General features: G+C 38.7%; 2 protein-coding genes across 4 annotated transcripts in view; both read right to left on the reverse strand.

The window, feature by feature from the left end:
* The window catches only part of LOC311093128 (interferon-inducible GTPase 5-like), a 31553-nt gene extending 22789 nt beyond the window's left edge, over positions 1–8764 (reverse strand). The window contains exons 1-2 of one of the 2 annotated variants that reach the window (XM_084130274.1): positions 8569–8764; positions 8141–8223 (exon numbers count right to left, since the gene is read on the reverse strand). The gene's annotated coding sequence lies outside the window, so the exon portion shown is untranslated. The remainder of the gene's footprint in view (positions 1–8140; positions 8224–8568) is intronic. The other variant, XM_084130273.1, reaches the window with a different exon arrangement.
* Positions 8765–9098: 334 nt separating this feature from the next.
* LOC311093126 (interferon-inducible GTPase 5-like) lies at positions 9099–25487 on the reverse strand. Of its 2 annotated transcripts, none has more exons than XM_084130268.1 (4): positions 25339–25487; positions 24927–25012; positions 11726–12293; positions 9099–11498 (listed from the first exon to the last, which is right to left on the reverse strand). In XM_084130268.1, exons 3-4 carry the CDS (start codon positions 12291–12293, stop codon positions 10870–10872), a joined length of 1197 nt encoding a protein of 398 aa, XP_083986394.1. In that variant the 5' UTR covers positions 24927–25012; positions 25339–25487; the 3' UTR covers positions 9099–10869. The 2 variants fall into 2 exon arrangements, with proteins under 2 accessions (XP_083986394.1, XP_083986395.1); XM_084130269.1 differs by having other exon boundaries at positions 24927–25009; positions 25339–25475.
* Positions 25488–26263: the final 776 nt, after the last annotated feature.

Raw genomic sequence — 26263 nt, forward strand, 5'->3', positions numbered from 1 at the left:
GCCAAAGATGGCTGTGGCCTATATGTCTGCATCAAAAGATGGCCATGGCCCATGTGTCCGTATCAAAAAGATGGCCTGTGGCCCATGTGTCCGTATCAAAAAGATGGCCTGTGGCCCATGTGTCCGTATCAAAAAGATGGCCTGTGGCCCATGTGTCCGTATCAAAAGATGGCCTGTGGCCCATGTGTCCGTATTAAAAGATGGCTGTGGCCATGTGTCCGTATCAAAAGATGGCCTGTGGCCCATGTGTCCGTATCAAAAGATGGCCTGTGGCCCATGTGTCCGTATCAAAAGATGGCCCGTGGCCATGTGTCCGTATCAAAAGATGGCCTGTGGCCATGCGTCCGTATCAAAGACGGCCTGTGGCTCATGTGTCCGGATCAAAAGTTGGCCTGCGGCCATGCGGCAGTATTACAAGATGTTCTGCGGCCTATATTACTATAAGCGACAGTAGCATAAACCTTACGTCCAAATCCGCGTTAGCTGATGGTCCATTCACGTCTCTGGCCAAAGAGTTCGGTCTTAAATTCTATTTTTTTTTTTTTTTTTTTTTCTCTTCTCTCTCACTAGGAATTTCAGGATTCAGGACTGGTAAGTTACCTCATCAAACCGTTTTTGGGGGGCCCCGTTCCGACGGATCCTCCATCCACCTATTTTTGGGGGTGAGCGGCGCCCCTGCCTTCATCTTCAGTCAGCAGTCGCTGATTCAATACCCCTGGAATTCGAGTCATGAACGGGGCCTCCGCCAAAGAATTTGATTGCTTGCTGAGCTCATTAATAAATGTCTATGCTACAGCATTAATTCTCCCGAGTCTTTCTGGCAGAAATAAAGCTAGCGCAAGTTCTGCCAGGGAGACTCAATCATTTACGTCACTAATTGCCTTATCAACTACCCTATCATTTCCTTGCTGTAGTATAAAAGGGCAGCCCTTACTCATATCTGAGTCCGCAGATGCTGTTGTTCCAGCCACCACCTTCCTCCCCACCACCACTAAGACGGATCTTCTCCTCCATCCTCCCCCATCACGACCACCCAGGTGTCCACTTTCACCATCCCTAATATCACTAGATGGGCTCTTCTCTCCAACCTGAAGTCTTCAAGACGCCCTCCCTTCCATCCACCCCACCACCACCAGAGGGCCCCCTTCATCGCCTCGGGGGGTGAGCGGCGCCCCTGCCTTCATCTTCAGTCAGCAGTCGCTGATTCAATACCCCTGGAATTCGAGTCATGAACGGGGCCTCCGCCAAAGAATTTGATTGCTTGCTGAGCTCATTAATAAATGTCTATGCTACAGCATTAATTCTCCCGAGTCTTTCTGGCAGAAGTAGTGTTGCACTCTCTTCATGACGACATGGGCCACTTAGGAGTGGAGAGGGTAACTCAACTCCTAAGAGCAAGATTCTACTGGCCCAAAATGGCTCATGATACAGAGGAATATGTGCGGAATTGCGGACTGTGCATCACTCGTAAAACACCTGCCAAGAAAGCTGCTTCCCTACACCAAATCACCAGCAGTGGTCCTATGGACCTTGTGTGTATTGATTTTTTGTCGATGGAACCTGATTCCAGAGGCATTAGCAACATCCTGGTTGTGACCGATCACTATACCCGATATGCACAAGCCTTTCCTGCAAAGAATCAGAAAGCCCTGACAGTAGCTAAGATCCTAGTCGAAAAGTATTTCGTTCACTATGGCCTGCCTATTAGGATTCATTCTGACCAGGGAAGAGATTTTGAGTCGAGACTGATAAGAGAACTGCTGACAACCTTGGGCATACGGAAATCACGAACGACTCCGTATCACCCTCAAGGGGACCCCCAGCCGGAGCGGTTTAACCGTACGCTGCTTTCTATGCTGGCTACATTAGGCCAAGAGAAGAAGAGATCCTGGAGTCAGCATGTTGCCTCATTGGTGCACGCGTACAATAGCACAAAAAGTGATGCGACGGGATACTCTCCTTACTACTTAATGTTTGGTAGGGAAGCTAGACTACCTGTAGACCTGTGCTTTGAAACGTCAAAAGATGGAACTGAGGAGAGGAACCATTTCCAGTACGTTGAAAGCCTGAAACGTGATCTGCAGAGAGCCTATCAACTGGCAAGTCAAGCTGCTGACAAGACTCACTTGAGGAACAAGAGAGCCTATGATCAAAAGGTCAGTTATCAGAACATACAGGAAGGAGACCGTGTTCTTCTAAAGAATCTAGGACTCAAAGGGAAACACAAGCTGGAAAGCCGATGGAGTTCCATACCCCATGTAGTGGTGGGAAAGATACCAAACTTACCTGTATTCCATGTGAGACCTGAGGGAGGCAGAGGCGGAGTAAAAACCATACATCGTGACCACATCTTACCTATTGGGCAATCGGTGAGGATTCCAGTGGAGCAAGCCTGTGAAGAAACCCCTGTGAGACCCAGAACACGTTCAACCCGAACAAGACAAAAACAACTGATCATGAGTAAAAGAGAAGTCCCAGAGATGACGGATTCCTCATCTGAGGTGGAGTGTGATCATACCAGTACACCATACCGGGAGTATATGGAACGTCTACTAAAGAGGAGAAAAGTGTCTGATGGAGTCTCAGTGCGTTTACAGTATGAAGACGCCATGGAACCAAATCCTGTGCAGTCAGCAGAAGAGCTAGAGTCCAACATAGAAGACGACGAAGAAGGGCAAGCGGTCACAGATTCGGATCTTTATGATTCCGGAACAGACCTGGAGGCTGGAAGAAAGTCTGTCTACGCACCTAAAGAAAAACTGAGCTCTAAAACAAAAGTTAATAGAGAAAGTAGTCCAAGACTAACTGAGAAAAGACAAATAAAACCAGTTTTGAGATTTACCTATGATGAACCTGGAAAGGCCAGTGAGCACCCTCTTACCATAGTTCATAGGGGAGTAATTATTAAACTAGGGAAACACTAGGTTTCCACTTAGTTCATAATTAGGAGCTCATAGTTCTAAAAAAAAAAAAAAGAAAAAAGAAAAAGAGAGTTCATTAAGTTCATAGTTGAATGTGGGGATTATGTTTTATGTCTTATGAGGACATTTAGACATTTAGTAAGGGGAGGATGTAGCCCTATAGTAATTTTGGGTATTTGCTAGAGAAACACTATTTTTATTTTTGTTTATTTTATTTAAAATGTACATTTCATAATGTTAAAAATGTTTAAATAATGTTTATGTGGGTTAAAAATTAAGTTAGTTAAAATTCATGTACCCGGAGGAAAGATCCAATCAGGAGTGAGTGTGAGAGGTCACGAAGGAGCAGGAAGATGTTGTGAGAGGACGAGACGGGAGAAAAAAAAAAATGAGGAGACACGAGTGAGAACCACGCGGTGACAGTCACGTTTATAACTTGGTAAAACACCAGATTAATGCGTGTGTGTTTGTAAATGTACTTGTAGTCTACACTAAGTGTGAGTTACGGACATTTCACTAAGTTTCCAGTGTAATAGTGTTTTGGGAAGCACTCGGTTAGAGTTTTTCCACGAGGAGGAAGAGTGGACGGCTAGTCAGCACGACTTAGTTACAAGGACATTGCCAGTGTGTAGCCTGCTCGGTTGCCCTTTTGTGCATCGCCTGGATAAGCACTCATCTCAAAAGCTATTGCCTACATAGCTGTCAGACGGCGCCTTCAATCACAAGCATCGCAAGCATCGCGTTGCCGAGGCGTGAATGACGACGTTCTGATCAGCACCACAGCCGCAGTGAGTTTTGTTTTCTGCGCCACGGCGCGAAACGGCCATTGAGTTTCTGGTCTCCCCGCTCGCAAGCAACACTACAGGCCTGCAACGTATCCTCATCTGACTGTCTCAGGGGTATTCATTTTATTTCATTGATTGGCCATTTATTCATTTTTGCCGGCTTAGTTTAAATTTTGGGAACTGAATTGTGTTTCATTTGAATGCACTGTTGTATATTTGATCTGTATAGATGTACATACTATTTTTTTCTTAAAGTAAATAGTTCAAAAGTATTTCTGTGGTAGCTTTGCATTACATTGGGTTTATGATATTGGAGGATTTTAATACTTAATGCAAGCTAATATATAAGTTTACAGTATCCTGATTGAAAGTAAAAGTGTTTGATAATTCTGATTTAGATAAGTGACATTTAAATTGATTTTCTCATTGACTAAAAGTATTGAGTCATTTAAAAGGGGTGAAATATTACTGTAACTATAGTGTTGACATTTGATTAACCGAGCACTTGAAATAATTCCCTACAATTAGTGTTATCCTCTAATTTAGCAATAAAGACACTGTATTGCCACTTTACATTCAATTAAAAGCAGTTTTTTTAGGTAAACGGTTACAAGTAGGTAATAATTAGAAAATTACATTTAGAGCATTAATTTCTCAATAAACAGGAATTCGGGGAGCGCACTCCACACTACTAGCTAGACACGCTAGGGGGCGCTACACATGTCTGCCAAGCCTGAGCCACTTCACGTCATGCCTGCCAAGCCTGAGCCACTTCACATCATGCCTGCCAAGCCTGAGCCTCTTTACGTCATGCCTGCCAAGCCTAAGCCTCTTCACGTCATGCCTGCCAAGCCTGAGCCTCTTCACGTCATGCCTGCCAAGCCTGAGCCTCTTCACGCCACGTCTGCCGCCGAGCCAGTGTCTCCAGACAAGATGGCCGCCGCTTGATTTGGCATCCTCATCCAGAGCGCTGGTCTCTGAATGCACGGATAATCAACGGATACCCGTTGTCCTGCCAGAAGGGGTTGTGAACACGATCACACAGTCTAGAGCTCCTTCTACGAGAAGGCTCTACGCGTCTAAAAAGGTCTGTTTACTACCTGGTGCGCCGACAAAAAACCTAGACCCACAAACCTGTGGGGTCTCTGGGGTGCTTTGTTTCCTTCAAGAGCTTCTGGATAAGGGCAGGACCCCTTCCACGCTCAAAGTATACGTTGTGGCCATTGCGGCGTTCGCAGAGTCGACGGGCGGCCAGTCAATAGGATGGAATGAGTTTGTCATCCGCTTCCTTAGAGGAGCCAGGAGGATGAATCCCCCGTGACCCCCGTCGATTCCTATTTGGGATCTTTCTATGGTCCAGGAGGCCATGAAAGCACATCCCTTTGAACCTTACAGACCGTGGATCTGAAATACCTTTCGCTTATGATACCCTTGGGCGTCAGGGCTCATTCCACCAGAGGCATGGCCTCTTCGTGGGCTTGGTCCAGCGGGATTTCTATTCACGACATTTGTATAGCGGCAGGCTGGGCCTCCCCCTCTACATTTGTTAGGTTTTATAACCTAGAAGTTCCTGCCCTGCAGGCTAGACTTTTGTCAGTCTAAGTTACGAGTATGTTCTGCTCAGATTCGTTCGCGCGCAGGCTACTCTCACATTTATCCTAGCTCCACTGGTTGAGCTGTACTATAAGGGTAGATATTCCCATTTCAGTATGGACCGGCTGTGCCGCTCTGTATTCCCTGCCACATGATACTGTGTGCTTATGTACATGTACTGGCCCACTCATGTTGGCCGTCTTATTCCCACTAATCTGTGTCCCCCGGGTGTGCCCCTAGGACTATATGTGGTTGATGCTTGGCGCGCACCGCGTTGACAAGGGGTTCCCGTAGCGTAAGCAACTTACGCAATACGAGAGAACCTCTCGTAAGAGAACGTACTCAGTTACCAACGTAACCTCGGTTCTCTCTAGAAGAGGGAACGAGTATTGCGTAACCTGCCATGCTCGTGCCTCGAGCTGGTCTCGCTTCAGTCGATGAAAACCAGGTAAGCAGCTCCCGAGCCTGTCCTTTTATACGCTAAGCCATGCCCATTCATTGGGCGTGACGTCACGCAGGGCTCAGTGGTAGGCTGCTGCAGTTGCCGCAGAGCAGCCAATGAGCGCGCTAGTTAGCCCGTTCTAGGTCCGTGTTGACAATAAATACAAAATTAAGGATAATTTTTGGCTTCAATATCTCGAGAAAATATGACTTTACCCGTAGCGTAAGCAACTCACGCAATACTCATTCCCTCTTCTAGAGAGAACCGAGGTTTCGTTAGTAACCGAGTACGTTTTCATGCCATGCCATGTTTTTGTTTCATGTTTGGTTTTGTTTATAATAAACTGCACTTGGGTTCTCATTTACACTTGCCTCCAGTGGATCACTTTACAACATCACAAGACAGATCTTAAATGCAAATTTATTTTATTTTTTTAAATACAGTTTTTTAAAGTTGTTTAGAAACTAAAAGTGGAATTTGAGGCCCAAAACTTTATTTTATTTATTTTAACTTTTTTGTTGTTGCAAAACGTGCAGAGATTAAATTTTTATGACATACAACTTGTATGCAATATACAAAATGCATTAATGCATTATGCATAATGTTCAATGTCATCAGAATACAAATGAAAAAAGAACAATGAGCTGAAAACTTAAATAAAGATAGAGAAAAAGAACATGAGGGAAAATCTATATGTCAGTTACACTGTACACATTTTTTCATGTTATGTTTAAATTTTCATAAAGAAAAGATTCATAAGAAATGTTAGGTAATGTAGAGTCTAAAATTTTAAAGTTGAGACACTTGTATATATATATAACGCATATTTGAAAAACTTTTTTGTAAAAAAAAAAAATATATATATTTATTTGCAACCGTTATGTTAACAGCATTATATTTCTGTCATAAGAACAGCTATTCAGCTGATGGACACCGTGCTGCGTTATGGGAACATCCCAGGTGAAAATAATGAGGAAATTATGATGTCGATATACACCCTCGATACGCACTGATGCAGGCTCTGCAGCAGACTTCTTCCCGACAGTCAAAGCGGCATTACGTCATGAAAGTGCGGACTAGTAGGAAGACCACGAGTGCTTAGAGTGCCATTTGGGATAGGGCCATAATGGCACACTAGTGCCCTGCTCACTCCAAAGTCCCAATTCAAGGGCTCTGCCGTCTGCCCTTTGAAGAGAGTAGGGCATAGGGATGCTCACGGTTAATAAGCACATCCCAGCCAGGTTCGTCACTTATTTGGTTCCCCTGGAAACATTTCCATTGTGGTCTGTGTTATTTGCAGCGTGTTTCTGTATTTGGTTGTGTTGTGAACTTTTGCAGCGCGTTTCTGTATTTGGTTGTGTTGTGAGTATTTGGAGCACACTGTGTGTTGTAAAACTGATGAAGATGTTTTCTTAATTTGCGGGTGTTTTTTTCTATTTGCATGCGTTTTCTTCAGTTGCAGCACATTGAGCTCTCGCGGCCACCGTACCACGAAACCATCACTCTTATACTTAATCTTCAGACCAAGTCAGCAAAAATACAAGCACATCACATGCTTTAAACTCAGTTTGATATTGTAAAACAAACTTTTTGCAAAACTCTGTTTCGCAGTTAAGCCACATTAGACTCATGACTCAAAACTAACAGCTCTTTTGTTTCATTTGGGAAACACTGCAAAATGTCACACTCATTTCCTGAATACCTACAACCAATGATCATGTGAAAACACTTATACATAAATTGATCACTTAGAAATCAAACTCAATGTTTTGAGAAACAAATATATTTTTGACCCTTGCATTTCGGTTTATTTTGTAATATATACTGAATATGCATGTCAAGTCACCTTTATTTCTGTAGCACTGTAACACAATACAGATTGTTTCAAAGCAGCTTTACAATAGAAACAAATCTAGGCTAATTCTGCTGTAAAGCAGGTCTAACAAGCAGTGTCATTATTCAGCTCAAATCAGTTCAGTGTTGATTCATTTAATTTCAATAACTGTTAAGTTAATCAACTGTGCATTCATATATAGTGTATTTGTGCACATATGCACGTGTGACAAACTCCTGTACACTCCACTGCACACTGAACAAGCAAAACATTTTACATTTTTCACATCCGTGTGTGGTTAGGCGTGTGTGGCTAATCATTTGATGTTTATGCGTAGAGCTACTTCACAAAATAGCATTTTTAAAAGACTTAAAATAGTTTTGGATGAAGTATTTGCTTTTGCAAGAGATGTGTGATGTTTTGCATCTTGTGTGCATGTTGTGGTTTCGTGTGTAGAGTTTTGAGAAATGGAGCCATAGTTTCAAAAATTGTGTTTAAGAACTGTACGGTTTGAAAACTGAACTGTAAAGCGTTATACAGACCCCTTTTATCTTTTAAATCTCACCTTTATGTTTCAGAGCACGAGACACAGGAAGAACTTAGACTAGAATAGAGGAGCTGTTGTTTCCTTCACCAACGTGAAATTCACTGTTGTAAAGAAAAGTTTGAAATATTTAATCAAGGACTGCAAATGAATACATGAATTACTCTGATAATATAAAGCCTTATTGATTCAACAGGGATTTTCAATGTAACATTTGATCACTAAAAAAGCTTCTAAAATGGATTTGACATAATCATGGATTATTTTGGATTATGGATTATCCATTTAAAGGAGACTTTAAATAAATTTATACTAGATACATTTTTTTATTTCGCTGGATCACACTAAATGTGCATGAGGATAGCACAACAATTCTGAACATTTGCTTTTACAATCAGAAATACATTGCTGTCAAAAGTTTTTAAAAGTTCTATAAACATCTTTCTTACCAAAATCTTCTAATCAATCCACACAGCAAGAACACACTGACAGCAGATCTGAAATGAAGCCTGTTGTTGGGCAGACCTATTAACTTTTATACTGGTTATAAAACAAAAGCAGAGCGAGATCCGCCCAAAAAAATACTTTCACTTTCACTGCCACATCACCATAGGAACTAGAGGGTCATAAATATTTATCTGGAGTTCATGTGTTGAAATATGCACATTAACACACAGACCCATTTAAATGACGTCTAAATAGTGAGAGGATTTTGGTTGTGATTGCAGTGGCATGATAATTCATGTAGATTTATATATGTTGTTTTACAATGGCTCAATGTCTACAAATCTACAGAAAAATTGAAGACCGGGAACAGAAACTAGCCACAAAAAAAAAAAAAAAAAAACAGACAGAAAGGCTACTCTTACAATATAAGAGTTGAATATATGGCACAAAAAGTCACACAGAACAGTGAAATGTGATCATTTCAAATCAAGTATCTGTCAAGTCCATTCAATAAATATGATGGCACTGAAAATAATATAATTTATTTTATTGATTATAAATACAACAGAACCACCCAATGAAAAATTAACCACTGTTAATATTGTGTGTTTCGGGATCTATGGAAATGTTTGGTTGAACCCCACTTGATGTAAAATACAAGCAAATACTCATGAAATCACATGGCATAAGAACAATCACCAAAACTCCTTAGCCCTTAATAAATAATTACAAATGAGTAAACATTTAATATAAAGGACAAAGAAAGTGGATGAAATGCTAAAAGTTAGTTTTGTAATCTTTTTTATTTAATTTAACCTTATTTTTTAACTTCCCTGTTTTGGACACTGGGTGGATATCTGCATTCACTGAGGCTTAAAATAGCATGGTATGTTTATTCAGAGCTGCATTGACCTTCTTTTGTTTCCTGAAGAGGAACAATTAATGAATTGTGATGAAAGTACTTGCAAATATAAGTTCATGTGGCATATAACACACAAGAACAATCAGAAAAAAACTCCTTAATCCTTGATAAATAATTACAAATAAATAAACATTTAGTTTAAAATAAAATAACTTTATTTAAAGTTATTATTTGGCTGATTGGAGTATGATAAGAGTATTCAGACCTGTTCTGTAACATTTATGAAAAGCAGTACAATGAGAATAAATTGTCAGGACTTTAGTCAAACTCAGGCACTGCCTCAAAAGAGCCCGAGAGCGATTGTACACACACAGGTTTGAAGGTAATCTCAAAAGGCTAAATGTTTTCACAGTGGTAATGAGTCAAAGAGACTTTAAGAATGTTTGACATTTACATCCAAAAACACACATGCAAATCTTTATTTTGGACTCATCAGCAACAAACAAAATAATGAAAAGGGCAAAATAAAATAATGTGATTACAGAGCAATGTAAGGGAAACCCAGACGTTTCAGCTGAAACTCCCATTTGAACTGCGAGGAAGATCATATGGATCTTTTATTTTGTGATCATCAAGATATACTGTGAATAAAACCTTACTTTTTGCATTAATTTTAAGTTTTTTAAACGGATTTGCCCTGCCCACTTGAACAAACTGCAATATCAGTTGATTTATTGCAGTTGTTACTGTGGCAACAGTTTAAATAGCTGATTGTTGAAACAGCTGGTATTTGACACTTCAGCTTTATCTGGCCCATTGCACTTTTACCCTGTTTCAAAATATTGGGATGTAATTGCGCTTCATAAGTTATTACTTTTAAGTTTGAACCCAGATGCTATTTATTCAACACATTATGTTCGGGAAACAACCCACAGAGAACAACAGAGAAACTGGATGACTGAATCTGGATGATTGATCTTTGTATCTTTCACCAGGTTTGGGGGAGTGCGTTGATGAGCCAACACACAAACGGCAACTTATCACAAAGTGCTAAATGTTTTTAATGTAATGTAGTCACGAGTAGCAGTGGCAGCTGAGGCTTTGATGCTGTTATTATGGAAAGTAAATTGGAAAGAAGAGAGGGCCAAAAGCAATCTATCAAGTAGGAAAGACACAAAATGATGTAAAGAAATGCAAATTTTGAGCAAATATATATTTGCAAACAAAAGTTATTTCTCCAAAGGTAAAAATCTTATACATTTAATCACATGTTTGTATTTTAAATGCTTTTGATAAAAGAAACAGATAATTAAATACATGTAAACGTGAAATCTACATCATAAATGTCTATTTGATATTTTGCATTAAATGTCATAAATGTTTTTGTCTATAAATACCCCAATAGCAATTAGTTCTAAACGCTGTTGAATATTCTTGTCTTTTACACTTCAGTCTCCAGTGAAGCCATCAGCACGTTCCTGGCATCATCAGCGATGTCATTCAGAGCTCTCTTCAGCATTCGTGAGACAGTCAGATAAGACATTCCTCCTGCCACCAAACTGCCAATAATAGGAATAAAGCTCACAAGTAACTCAACAGTATCTTCTGATATAAGAAGAGACGCAGCACCCAGCAAGGTTAATATTGAATTTGTGTTTATCCCTTGATGCAGAGGAGACTTCATCAGACTCTTCAATTCCTCTACGGTTTTCCCAGATCTTTCACAAAGCTTCTGAAGGGATGGATCATCCAGACCAAACACACTGTAGTACTTTCTCAGCTCATCTGCTATGATGGCTATATCTGCAGTGATCGAAAGACCAGGAAGAGGAATAACAGCTATACAAGCAGACAGGAAAGCAACTTTTCCAATGTTTTCCTCCAGAGCTTTCTTCTTTTTCTCATTAATCTCCAGTGTAATATTCGGTAAAGCCAACATCAGCACACGTCTCTTATGCTGTGGAAGCTCTTTCTCCATTCTCTGCTGCAGCTGATTTAAATCATACTTGCCGAGCTCCCAACCAGAGATCAGGAACACGACAGGATCCTCTATACCGATCTTTCTCAGACCTAGACACAAACAGGAAAGGGCATCATGAAATATAAAAAAAATACAGGATTATTAGATATTTTATAATCATAAATTAATAAATAATATAGGCTAATAAATTATTATCAGAGTAATTAAAATTATCATCGTTTTTACATGAGAAAAACATATTGGTTTAATACATTAATCGTAAAAATAACATCTAAATCTCTTTGTTGCTCAAAACATGTGAACTGAATAAACTAACCATGTTCACAATCCTTTCGGATGTTATCCAGCGTCTTTTTCTGGTCAAAGTTCTTCTTCCTCTTCTCAGCAGTAATGCAAAAGTCAATCTTGGAACGAACAAAATAAAACTTTTTCCCCATGTTCTTGATCTCTTTGGCCAGCTGAGTGTGGCATTCTCTGAACCGATCCGAAGCAATGATGATGAAAAAGTCATAGTGTTCAAACTGAACCAGTTTAAGATACTCGTCGGCTTTGAAGTTTGGTGTTCCAATGCCAGGAAGATCCCACACTTTCACATTTTTGTATTTAGGGTGAAGGTAAACTTCAGGCTCCATAGTGGTTTCTACTGGGCCAGTTTCAGCAGAGCCTTCATCTTCATCCCCTAAACCCCTGAATGCATTGACAAACGTGGACTTTCCAGAACCTGACTCTCCCGTCACACCAATGTTAAGTTCTACAAGATCTTGCTGTTTGAGGTATTCTTTGATTGTGTTTATCGCTGATGGGAGATCCTGAGTAGATATGGAATCTTTAATATCCTCCAGGTCCTCCTGAGTTATTATACAATAATCTTCAAATGTAGCCATCTAAAAAAGTTCCACAGTGTTATAAAAATAAACTGTTGAAAAGATGTTGCTTAAAACAACAGTTTAAAACGTCAGAAGTCCCTTTCTATTTGTTGGCCCATTTTAGCTGAAACGTAAAATCCTGAAACTTAAAGGCCCAGTTTTCCAGACAGGGCTTAGAATAAGCCAGGATTAGGCTTCAGTTTAAAGCAGTGTTCTTCAACCCTGCTCCTGAAGGACCCCCAAAACTGCATGTTTTCTTTGTCTCTCTAATCAAACACACCTGATTCAATTCATCAGCTCATTATTACATGGGTTAATGAGCTGATGAGTTGAATCAGGTGTGTTTGATTAGGGAGACAAAGAAAAAGTGCAGGGTTGGGGGTCCTTCAGGAGCAGGGTTAAAGAACACTGGTTTAAATGATTAGTTCACTTTCAAAACATTTTTTTATAATTTACCCCGATGTCATCCAAGATATCCATGCCTTTCTTTCTTCAGTCGAAAATAAATTAAGTTTTTTTAGGAAAACATTCCAGGATTTTTCTACACAGAATGCACTTCAATGGCAACCAACCATATATACCAATGTTCAAAGAAGGTTCAAATGTCCGTCTCAATGCAGCTTCAAAGGCTTGACATGATCCCAGTCGAGAAATAAGGGTCTTATCTAGCGGAACGATCGGTCATTTAAAAAATAAATAAATGTGTAGCCTATATATGCCCGTCTTGTACCATCTCTGAGATGCGCCACGTATTACGTCATCACGTTGGAAAGGTCACAAATGTTTTTTTTTTAGAATAATAATAAATTAAAATAAAGATGTCGGACGATTTTGAAGTTGGAGGAGAAAATGAGATGAAATTTTTCGCCCTTCCCTACCTTTTTGAACCAGAGTATACAGACAAATAACTTAGCTAGATAGATGACGTGACGTGTGACCTTTCCAACGTGATGACGCAATGCGTGGCACATCTCAGAGATGGTACATGACGAGCATTTGTGGTTAAAAAGTATTATATATTAAGTATTAAGTATTATATACATACATACATACATATAGGCTATATAGAAAACGACCGATCGTTTCGCTAGATAAGACCCTTATTTCTCGACTGGAATCATGTCGAGCCTTTAAAGCGGCATTGAGACGGACATTTGAACCTTCTTTGAACATTGGTATAGTTGGTTGCCATTGAATTTTTCCATTCTGTGTAGAAAAATCCTGGAATGTTTTCCTCAAAAACCTTAATTTCTTTTCGACTGAAGAAAGAAAGACATATCTTGGATGACATCAGGGTGAGTAAATTATCAGCAAAATTTTTTTGAAAGTGAACTAATCCTTTAATTGTAACATTTAAGTAGCTTTAACACATTACTGGTGTGCATATTGAGACAAAACAATGGCATTGAGATATTTTGCGATATGTCAGCGCAGGTTGATTTCAGTTAAAACAGCGCAAAGTCGCAAACATACATTTTAGTCTGGGACTAGGCTTAAGATGTGTCTGTGAAAATGGGGGAAATTCCCATACTGATGGGAGGTCAAATGGGCCATCAACTAAACAGTCTTTTACAGTTTTTAAAAATTGCTTACACACAATTTCTGAAATGGCTCCATTTCTCAAAACTACACACAAAAACTCAAAACACGCACACAACATGGAAAACGTCACATCTCTTGCAAAAGCAAACTGTCACGTTTTGGGTGTTTGTTTCTTGTTCCTGTCTTTTGTCTGTCATGTGATCCCCTGGTTTTAGACTTGTGATCCTGCCATGTGTTCCCTTGTCTGTTGTGTCATTGTAATTGGTTTATTGTTAAAAGGCCCCTATTATGGATTTTTGAAAATTACCTTTCATGTAGTGTAGCTCTAAGTGAATGAAAATCCTGCAAAGTTTTAAATATGAAAGTTCACCGTATAGGCCTATAGCCTACATTTATTGTCTTTCAAAAGTAAGAGTCGACTCTGAGTCAATTAAATTAATCGTTTTTCAAACGAGTCATAAGCCGTTTTGTTGTGACAAGATGAAACATTAGCATATTACGCGCCCACTTATTGCACACGCAGACACCAGGGAAACTTGAACCTGTGGATGCTGGATAGGATCATGTCGAGAAGATGATGTGCTCTACAATGTGAAGGTAAAGCCAGTTTTTTTTTTTTTTTTACTGCCCAAGGACGAACATGTGAATTAATCTTTACCATGATATCACAGCAGTATAATCCTAAACTTTTGCTGTGTTCCCTTTATTGACTGTCTCCTGGTTAACTATTACTGTCTTACTGAAATACTTCTGCTAATCAGTTGTGGGCCACTATTAGCCTACCTAAAACGGTGTCTATTAATGCAGATCGTCTGTCGTTCTCACTACTTAGAGGAAAGATTAAGCATGGAGCAAGATTTGTTTTACCAACGTTTATGTTACATCAGTCATTCACATCAGTCATTCACGCTAGAGCTCGGTTAATGTATGCACTGTTATTGATACAGTTTCCACATGTTCACAGCAATAAATTTGAAAAATACTCTTTAAAAAAATAAGTAGGTTGCAACATCTCATAAAGTACCTCAAACTGAGTAGTGTATCACTGAAAAACGTCCTGCTCGATTCGTCCTTGCGATGGAGGTTCGGGTTCAATAACTAGTTCTTCCAGTGTTTCATCATCACACTCGCGCTCGCATTGATATGGTAAAATCAACGTCATTATTCGGTACTGTGTTTAGTTTACGGTGTGTAGGAAGCTGTCGTTGTGGCAATGGCCATTTTGTTTTTCAACGCGCGCGCTGTAGGGTAGACTGTGTACAGTTGAGACACTTTTTGAGTTTTGATTTTTCACACAAAAATACACACTGAAAATAATTGAATTTTCACATGAAATGCCACATGACATTACATTAGCTTGTAGACTAATATATTATCAATCAATAATACCCATAAGTAGTCTATATTTTCCACAATTAGCGAATAAAAATAAGGTGCTTTTTGTGTCAACTCTGTCTCAACTGTACCTATGTACGGGACAGTTGAGACAGTACTATGGTACAGTTGAGACACCCATTTTTAATGAGGGAAATGTAACTAAATGTTCATTGCAAATATAATAAATAAAGACAAATGAAGAAAATAACAATTGGGCAACATGTCTGTTTATTTATCCTTTCTAAATTCATTAATTTGAACAAGATATTTAACAAACATATATCACAACGGTACAAATGGAAACATTCCAATCACAACACAATGTCAAAGTAACAGTAAGAAACAAAGTATATGAAATTGTATTTTTAATTGCGTCCTATGCTGGCCAATTATGACGTTTAACCTGTTATCATAACACTGAACAAATAAACAGCGTGTTTTGTAATATAACTCTATTGGGGGTATGGTTGAGACACTTGTGTCTCAACTATCCCCCGCTGGCCACTTCGCACATTTCTCTAGATTTTGCATTGAGCTTGCATGACTCAATACCATGAAATATGCCAACTTTTAGGGCACAGAATAACGTTTGTAATGGTACCAGTTACGTTTAACAGTCACATAAGGATAATAAGTTATTCATAGTTGAGTGCGCAAAAAACGATGCAAGCCTTACGTTTGAAAAATAACTTTTGCAGATATCTTCTGATCGGAGACGCGTCCAGTCTTCAGATTTTGCAGGATAAAAGAGGACACTAATACGCATGTGCACAGCAAAAATCACAACTTGTGCATGCTGCGCGCGGAAGTTATTTAAGGTGTCTCAACTGTACACGTCTCAACTGTACACAGTCTACCCTACGCGGTAGACCAATCACAACAAACTGAGCTGTCTGGCCAATCAGAGCAGAGTAGCTTGCGGAAAAGAGGGATTTAGAGAGATTGATTCATCTGACGAGTCGTTTGAGAATCATTGAAAATGTTGTGATGTGCAAATGTATATTATGAGAAAATTAAACAGTTTTTTTTTTTACCTTTGATGCATGTAAACCTGTTGTAGGAGACTCCAAAACAACATTAGGAAATTTTAAAATAGCATAATAGGGGCACTTTAATTGTTTACAGGTGTCCCTTGTCTTGTCATTAGTATTGTGTGTATTTAAGCCCTCTTGTTTGCCCTGTGTCTTTGAGTATTGATTGTTCATGATGTTCATGATGTTCATGATGTTCATGATGTTCATGATGTTCATGATGTTCATGATGTTCATGATGTTCATGATGTTCATGATGTTCATGATGTTCATGATGTTCATGATGTTCATGATGTTCATGATGTTCATGATGTTCATGATCCTGCTTTAGTTTTGAGTTTTCATGCCTTGCCATGTTTTTGTTTTATGTTTGATTGTGTTCTTTTTGTAAATTGCGTTTGGGTTCTCGCCTCACTTGCCTCTATTGGACTTCAATCATTACACAAACACTTCATTCAAAACAATTTTAACTCTTCTAAAAAAAAAATGTTTTGCATAGTATCTCTACACACAAACCATTAAATGATTAACCACATATCCACCAAACCACATACAGATGCGAAAAATGTAAAACAAATATATTGTATCTTTTACAGTTTTTCTGAATTGCTAAAACAATAAACCCCATTCTCTGAATAGCCTAAACCAATATGGCAAAAATAAATCACTCTTTCTGTAAAACATTAAACAAGTTCAGGTAGTTAAAACAGTTTGCAAATCTCATGCACTCTTTTTGTAAATCTCTGAACACATTCTCACTCACTAAAACACATTTTTTGCACTGTGATGCACTTATGTTTCAAAACGCTAAACACAGGCAGGCAAAAGTTAAACACAACTGCAACACAGTTACCATCATTTACAATGACTCTAAAAAAAATTGTTCACACTTATTTCTAATGATGTGACCAAACCAACTAGTCTAGTAGCCAACTAGGTGAACCGGGAAATGTTGAGTACACCAAAGTTTTTTTGCAGAAATGTGAAGTATGGGTCCCCAGCATACAGAAACTGCCGGATGCTAATTCGCATATGTTGAGCAATTTGCATAATTAGCATAATTAGCATTATTAGCTTAATCGTCCATTTTTAGCAGATATTTTACATTGTATGGCCAATTTCTACCATATGTGAGTGGTTTTAGAGGTTTTAGAGGATGCTGATTTCATTTTTGGCATTTTCAGATTTCAAAGAGCTAATTTTATTACATATTTTGATTTATCTAGGCAAATTCTGATTACTTTCAGTTATAATTTTAGGTTATTTTTATGGTATACAAAATAACTTACATTTCAGAATCTTGAGTGCTCTTGTGAATATTGATGCATTGTTTAGGGTGTGGTGAGGCTGAATCCCCTCCTGACACTTTTGAAGATTCAAAATTGCTTTTTGGATAAACGATGAATCTTTGTTAGGCTGAATGTTATGCATTTCTGGAGGGAAAAGCAATGCGGGTATTTGACATAACTTGGATCCTGCAACTGTACGATGCATATTAATGGGGTAGCTCTTCAAGACACCCAATGAGATGAAATCACCTAAGCCCATCACCATGTGTGATCAACAAACTATATACAAATATTCACTGTATACATGCCATTCAAGACAGGCCACACAAGTTGCTAGGGCAAGTCCCGAATGGTAGAAGAGCTGTCCAGGTTGGTCCGCAAGTCGCAAGATCCCAGTTAAAACTCCGCCAGATGCAAGAGTTAAAACTGAGTCTGGCCAACCCGGGTCAGCCCGCCACACCAAAGGCTAACCAAGAGGGCCGCACCACACAAAGCACACACTGGCTACCACCTTCAGGCAAACTGCTATGCCTCACAATTAATTAACAAAAGGCAGCCTCATCATCTTCACTGTCCTCGTCTGTCCTGGTGAGTCGAGCAATGGTCCAAAGACACTTATATTCTTCATTTTAGACACAGCTTCATCACTGTGACGATCTTGCACAACATTGTAGGCTGACCAGTCCAGGGGAAGAGGAGTAGAATGGAAGCATCATCCCTCCTCTGTGCTCTAGAAGCCCTCTCTCGGATGCTCTCTTGGACAGTAGCTGTTCTTGACACTTCTTTCAGAGTGGGTGGAGTCAGCTTCTTAGGGCCTGTATAATGTTCAATGGCAAGACTGCTGTTAGCTACCGGACAGAATTTCTCAGCTTGGAGCTTTGTCAGATGGGGAACTTTTAGTGACGTAATCCCACCGTCTGGAGTCGCCACTCCAGGGAACAGGATCCCTGCAGGATTTTGCACAAACCAAGTGGGCATGGCATGTCTTGTGCGGCAACCATTGGGTGTGAAGACTACAAGATCAAAGTTATCACCCCAAATGTGAATAGGGCCAATGCACCTCTTCAGTCCATACCCGCAGGTACTTACACTGAAAAAAATGATTAATTGAACTTAATCAATTTTAGTTCAACTTAATGCATTTCTTTAAATGTAGGTAAAATAAATTGAATGCAACCACTTACGATAATTTTTTTTATTAAATTCAACGAATAATTTTTTTTTGTGTATCTGCATCATCTGAGGCGTATTTGGCAGCTGATTTCCGGAACCCAGAGGACCTCGTCATATGTTACAACAAGACCATGCTCATTTAGGTCCCGGACCAGTTCTGAACTACCTAAGTTTTACAGCTAGCCCCAAAATTGTGTGATTCCAGCTTTTACGAATATGCTGATGCATTGAGCAAGTGTGAGTGCTGGTTTGGTCACCGTTTCTACCCTGGACACAAGACTGGAGACAAGTCTTAGGAGAGTTGGACTTGTATATTGAATGACCCTTTCATGCCTAAAGCTGCCAAGGTCGTATTCATGAGGCAATGGAATATTCTGGACCTCTCCCCGCACTTTTCTGACAAACTTGTCGACATCATCATCGTCATCATTGAAGAGGCCAGTTTGTTCTACTAATTTGAGTTATTTAGCAATGTATGGCCTAAAGCCAACAATCGTCTGACATCCTTCAACTCTCAGTACAATAACGGCATCACCATAATAATCACACAGGTGTGCTAGCATTTGTTTCCAGCACAAACTCCCAGAATTAGCTACAAAAACATCATGTAATTTGGAGACAGTCCAAGTCACTGACTTGTTTGCACTCATGTGGTCTATGACCGAAGCTAGGCAGCTGTCAATTGGTTTACTAGCAGTTGCATTAGAGTCAATAGGTACCTTCCTGAAAGCATTGTAACACTTGGAGTGATACTGAGCATCAGCTGCAGGTAGGTCCATGATGCCATTCACCCGTAGCTTCACAACTTCTGCCCAATCATCCTGCCGTTCATTAGCCTGGAAAGCCAGACCTACATCAAGATGTTAGGTCTGGCAACTCACCATTGGCACGGCTCAATCCGAGGGGCGGGATAAATGGTTGTCTTTCAAATTCCCTCTTCACGCAATAGGATAGTGCTACAACCAACCAGAGTGTTTGCCCACCAGCGGAGCTAGTTGATAGATTAAACTTTTAACCGTATCTGGTCAGCAAAACTACAAACACATCTTCCTTTTTTAAGAAAGTGCTGTTCTTTGTTCTTTTCTCAAAGAAAAGCTTAACTCCAAGTCCTCCAGAGTCACGGCCAAAGCCGATTGGAAAGACCGCTGTTCGCCAGCAGCAGCCGCCATTCTTTGTTTTCCAAGTAGCAGGGAATTCACGCAGAACCATCACAACTCTGCCGTCATTGTTAAGCCCGCCCACCGACTCTATACATGATTTGATTGGCCCTCTCTAGAGTTTGGTTTTTCCAGCTCGAAAGTCAACGGAGAGTTGTTAGACTACACTGGCTGCAAAATAAATTTTGCTGCCACTAGGGTGCATCTAGATTTCTAGGCTAGCCGTTCATCACATTTAGACAAAATCACATCTTTCAAGGGTGGAAGGCCTGGCCTATCTAAAGTCTGACATTTTTTAACTGGATTCCACCTGTTAGGATTTTTAGAGTCTTTTTCTTCACAAATAAGACCACAGAACAAGCACTGTTTTGAATACTCAAAGGCAGAGAGTTGAGAACGAATGATTCGCTTTCCTGGCTGACTCTGACATGAGTCAGAGCGTTTGCTCATGTTTCTAGAGCTAGTAGTATATGAGCTGTAGCAAGATTTGTGACATAGCACAGAAGCTGATGAAGCACCATCAGAAGCAATAATGTTTGACAAAGTCCCATGTATGGCTGTGTCTCCGAGGTCTTAATTAACATAGTAGCGATTCCTTTGGACCCAGATATTTTAAAGTTGCCAACTTTTCCACTGCATGGAGCAAACAGACACTTCTTTCCCGACATTTCGACCTGATCAAACCATCTCTCTTTGTTTTTAAAGTACTTAAACCTAGAGTTGAATGGTTAAATAATCCTCCACAACAACTTGAGAAAGCGGCAATAACACTGAATATCGACTGTTTTTAATCCTTTCCCTATCAAACCACAAGAAGTCTGAATTAAAAAAAAAAAAAGAATCCGAAATTTTTAAATAATGGTAACTAATTTTAGAACACCAGATTCACCCACAAAATGGATCTGACTAGAAATTCACAATGTATTGAACAATACTGTCACTATAACTCTGTCCACCTTTTATCTTAATGTGAAAACATAAGTAATATCAACATTAAAATGTCAATATTAAATCCCTTGACTGACTTTTACAAATATTAAGGTGATATAAGAAAAAAATATTTGCAAGGTGAATTTTAAAACTAGACTATGCTCCCTTGCTTTACAACATACTTATTACAACTACACCAGCTAGCTGCAACAGCTTATTGCTGTTGCAAAAACATAACTGGACCTCAAGAAATGTAAACAAATTTAGGTTAGCAACATTCACATCAAAGAGCAAGAGCTCTTGTGATTCTGAAATGTGAGATTATTGTGTTTACCATGAAAATAACCTAAAATTTTGGCCGAAATCAATATAAAATGTCTAAATTTATCCAAATTTGTTATAGAATTATCATTTTGAATTCTGAAAGTGCCAGAAATGAAATCAGCATCCTCTAAAACCACTCACATATTGTAGAAATTGCCCATACAGTGCAAATTATGTGGTCAAACGATTAAGCTAATAATGATAATTATGCTAATTATGCAAATTGCTCAACATATGTAAATTAGCATCCAGCAGTTTCTGTATGCTGGGGACCCATACTTCACATTTCTGCAATAAAACTTTGGTCTACTCAACATTTCCGGGTTCACAATGGGGCTCTATGGGCTGGCTACTAGACTAAACTGTACATAATACAAGTACAAAAATTTTGCACTGAATGTTGATGCCAACAATGGATGGAAACAATATAAGAGGGAGAGGAGGAAGAGTATGAGTATAAGAGGAGGTGAACAATGAGGAAGAGGATGAGTACGAGAAAGAGCAAGGTGTGGAGAATGTTGTCAAGGCTGGATGTGGCTTTAGGGTTTTTCCCTTTGCCTGCAGAGATGACATTGTCTGTAGAATGTGGACAAAGTCCTCCGGCCGGACCAACATGAAGACATGATGCAGAAGCAGAATAAAATCTCTCTCACTGACCGTGATTTTACAGTTGCACAACTCTTCTGAGTGTACTTTAACATGCTTTTAACATGACTTTTTTACTGTTACCTTTTTGGCTTTTGCAGTTGGGTCACTTTAGCCCCTTTCACACAGCGCTTTGAACCCGGGAAATTGCCGGCAAATTGCCAGAGCGCCTTCTGTGTGAAAGCAAACACAACCCGGGATTAATGCCGGGATCGATGCCGGGTTGGGGACCTAGTAACATTACCGTGTTCAGTCCCGGAACGCGCGCTGTGTGAACAAAAGCCGTAATAATGCCGTGTCGTAGTGATGACGCTGAAGCCGGGATCGTTCGCCAGCTGTGAAACGGTACGTAATGCGCAAGTTTATGATCGAATCAGAGAAAAAAATGCACAAGCGTGGTTTCTCGAGAGAGAAATCGCAGCTCATAAGCAAACTTCAGACGCTGCTGAGACATTAAAGTCACGTCGATGTCACGTGTCTTTACGGGATTTTTACGGCTTGTGTGTGAACGCACTCTCTGATTCCGGAAAATCACTGGCAGTGTGAATGAACCAGTGGTGTAGTCTACGTGATACGCAGGTATACGCCGTATACCCACTAGAAAAGGCCAAGGATTTGCGTATACCCACTTAAAAAAAGCGTGAGGATACGTATCAACTTCGTTTTGTGTCAGAACTTTCACACTTTCATTCATAAATTCATCCCGTCTGTGTTTGCGAATCGCGGAATCCAGTCACAAATGGAACGTGCTATATAAAGCAGAACGTCACGGAATTTGGCTATTTTTGAATGAATAAATCAAAAGTAGCTGCTGTACAATGAATAAAATCTCGATATGGACTAGTGTCTATGCATATTAAAGCTAAAAGAGACTGCAATTGTTCTACGCGTCTCTGGGAATGAGCGCTCAGTGTGTGCTCCACTACACACACACACACACACGGAAGCACGCGTGACTCACGCTCGTGGTGTTTTCAGCGTTTCACTGTATTGAGATGATGTAAGCTACACATGTGCATTTCATCGCAGAGCTGCTATCACTTGATGAGAATTTCACCATTTCATTTGATAAAACTATCGCCATTCATTCGTTTCATATACACATAGAAACTGAAATGTCTTTACGACAACCTGTCAAAATAAGTTCTGTATAACTTGTAGAAATTATAACAGAAATATATTACTATTGCACAGAGTATACTTCAGGCCTAATAATAATAATAATAATAGTTTATTAAAACACACAGAAACTCAAATGTCTACAACCCACCAAAATAAAAGACCATTTTCAAAAACACCATTTCTAAAAGTAAATTTGTATTTGTGCCTATAATGTTTTGAAAAAAAAATTGTTGAAAATTATCAACTGATAAAACCTGTGCTTCAGGGACCGTATTCATATAACATCTAAGGCTAAAGGTAGCTCTTAACTGACTGAGTTAGATGGTGATTAACACTAAACAGTAGAAAATCAGTCCAGTCTCCCTAGCTGTAAATGTCATTGGCTGTTAAAGTCTTGTGTTGCTTATAATAAATTGACATGTTGATATCATAATGCTCTCAATTACATGTCGATGCATACTGTATGCATTAGTGAGTGTGGTGGTGCTTATGGGGTGACGCTCTGGGATGGGTGAGTATGCGGCGACGGCGGCGGCGGCGGCGGGGGTGGGGGGGTGGGGGGGTGGGGGGGGTTATATTAGAGTATACTCACTACAAAAAACTAGACTACACCACTGGAATGAACCAAAATCAAACGAACACAGGTCAAATCCCGGGTCACTTTATCCGTGTATTTTCCGGAATCTCTGTGTGAAAGGGGCTTTAATTTTCACAGTATGCGAATATTTAGCAAGTGCTAAATATACAGACATTCAATAGAATATTCAGTACAATACTATACTTGCAGTTCATACAGTATACAATTTATTCACTTTACTACTGTAAGTTGTCATTACTATACTTTTTTATGTAATTGCAAAAATTTGTTTACTTTGTTACAATATACTTTTTTTTTTATAACTAGCCTACATGCTTTGGATTCTGTGTTCTCCATTTGATATAGTGTCTAATGAATGATCTGTAGTGTTTACAATATTGATGTGTATGATCTGAAAGCATTGTTTGATTTTGAGCAAAGATAAAAATTATTCTGAGGCGATTGTTTGATTTTGCCAGAAGAGTCAGAGGTTCTCTGAATGTGGTTTGAAAAATTGGTTTTGTGTGTGATGGTTTCAAGGAATGTGTTTTAGCAATTCAGAAAAACTGTAACATAGCCTACTAAAAGTTCATGAAAACGAATCTAAAGAAGAACACAACTGCATATGTGTAACATAGAGCTGCTTTACAGCAGATTTTGAATTTGTTACTATTGTGAAGCTGCTGCGAAAACAATCTGTATTGTGTAAAGTGCTACATAAATAAAGGTGACTTGACTTGTATGCATATATATATTTACAAAATTATACAATACAGTATATATATATATATATATATATATATATATATATATATATATATACAGTATATATATATATATATATATATATATATATATATATATATATATATACAGTATATATATATATACTGAATATGCATACAAGTTAAGTCAACTTTATTTCTGTAGCACTTTACACAATACAGATTGTTTCAAGCAGCTTCACAATAGTAAAAAATTAAGTAAAGCAGCTCTAAAGCCAGTGACAGTGTCATTATTCAGCTAAAATCAGTTCAGTGTTGATTCAGTTCAGTTCAGTAACTGTAAAGTTCATCAATTGTGCATACATACTGTATATAGTGTATTTGTGCACATATATGTATGTGTGACAAACTCCTGTACACTCCACTGCACACTGAACAAGCAAAATATTTTATATTTTTCACATCCGTGTATAATTTGGCATGTATGTGGCTAATCATTTGATGTTTGTATGTAGAGTTACTTCACAAAATAGCATTTTTAGAAGAATTAAAATAGTTTTGGATGAAGTATTTGCTTTTGCAATAGATGTGTGATGTTTTGCATCTTGTGTGCATGTTGTGGTTTTGTGTGTAGAGTTTTGAGAAATTGAGCCATAGTTCAAAAACTGTTTAAGCATTTTTGAAAAACTGTAATAGGTACGGTTTGAAAACTGAACTGTAAAGCGTCACACAGACCCCCTTTTATCTTTTAAATCTTACCTTTATGTTTCAGAGCATGAGACACAGGAAGAACTTAGACTAGAATAGAGGAGCTGTTGTTTCCTTCACCAACGTGGAATTCACTGCTGTAAAGAAATTTTGAAATATTTAATCAAGGACTGCAAATGAATTAATTACTCTGATAATGTAAAGCCGAATTGATTCAACAGGCATTTTCAATGTAACATTTGATTGCTAAAAAAAAAAAAAGCATCTAAAAGGGATTTTATATTATAAGCACTGAAGGATAGGAAATTCTGAATAGCATTAGCCTCATAGCATAATTGCCTAAGTCATATTTTTTTAAATAGGACTTAGCCAATTATGCTATGAGGCTAACGATATTTGATTTTACAACAAGAAATGCATTACTGTCAAAAGTTTTTAAAAGTTCTATAAACATCTTTCTTACCAAAATCTTCTAGACAATCCACACAGCAAGAACACACTGACAGCAGATCTGAAATGAAGCCTGTTGTTGCGCAGACCTATTAACTTTTATATTGGTCATAAAACAAAAGCAGAGCGAGATCCGCCCAAAAAAATACTTTCACTTTCACTGCCACATCACCATAGGAACTAGAGTCAGAGGGACATAAATATTCATGTGTTGAAAATATAGACATTAACATCCAGGGGCGTTGATAGTGTTTTACAATGGCTCAATGTCTACAAATCTACAGAAAAATTGAAGACCGGGAAAAGAAACTGTAGCTACAAAAAAACAGAAAGGCTACTCTTACAATATAAGAGTTGAATATATGGCACAAAAAGTCACACAGAACAGCGAAATGTGATCATTTCAAATCAAGTATCTGTCAGGTCCATTAAATAAATATGATGGCATTGAAAATATAATTAATCTTATTGATTATAAATACAACACAACCACCCAATTGAGTATTCATAGATTCAATAAAGATTCATAAATATTTGTAAATCTCTAAAGTTGCAGAAAAATACAAGCAAATACTCATGAAATCACATGGCATAAGAACAATCACCAAAACTCCTTAGCCCTTATTAAATAATTACAAATGATTAAACATTTAATTTAAAATAAAATAATGTCATTAAAGTCAATACATTTTCCAATATATTTTAATCAGAATTAATGCACCACTTCGAGGACAAGGAAATTGTTTAAGAAAGTGGATGAAATGCTAAAATTAGTTAAAACTAAAAATAAATATTGTAATCATTTTGATATAATTTAACCTTATTTTTTTACTTTCCTATTGTGGACACACTGGGTGGATATCTGCATTCACTGAGGCTTAAAATAGCATGGTTGGTATGTTTATTGTAATGAAAGTACTTACAAATACGCAAAATCA

This window comes from Abramis brama (assembly GCF_963993115.1).
Source record: "Abramis brama genome assembly, chromosome: 12".
Classification (NCBI taxonomy): Eukaryota; Metazoa; Chordata; class Actinopteri; order Cypriniformes; family Leuciscidae; genus Abramis; species Abramis brama.

What these genes read in the sequence shown, in the direction of transcription:
- LOC311093126 (XM_084130268.1), bottom strand. Translation starts at nt 12,293, where the DNA reads ATGGCTACATTTGAAGATTATTGTATAATAACTCAGGAGGACCTGGAG. An exon ending in CCGAAAGGATTGTGAACATG is followed by an intron (nt 11,499 to 11,725) that starts GTTAGTTTATTC and finishes GTTTGTGTCTAG; the next exon opens with GTCTGAGAAAGATCGGTATA.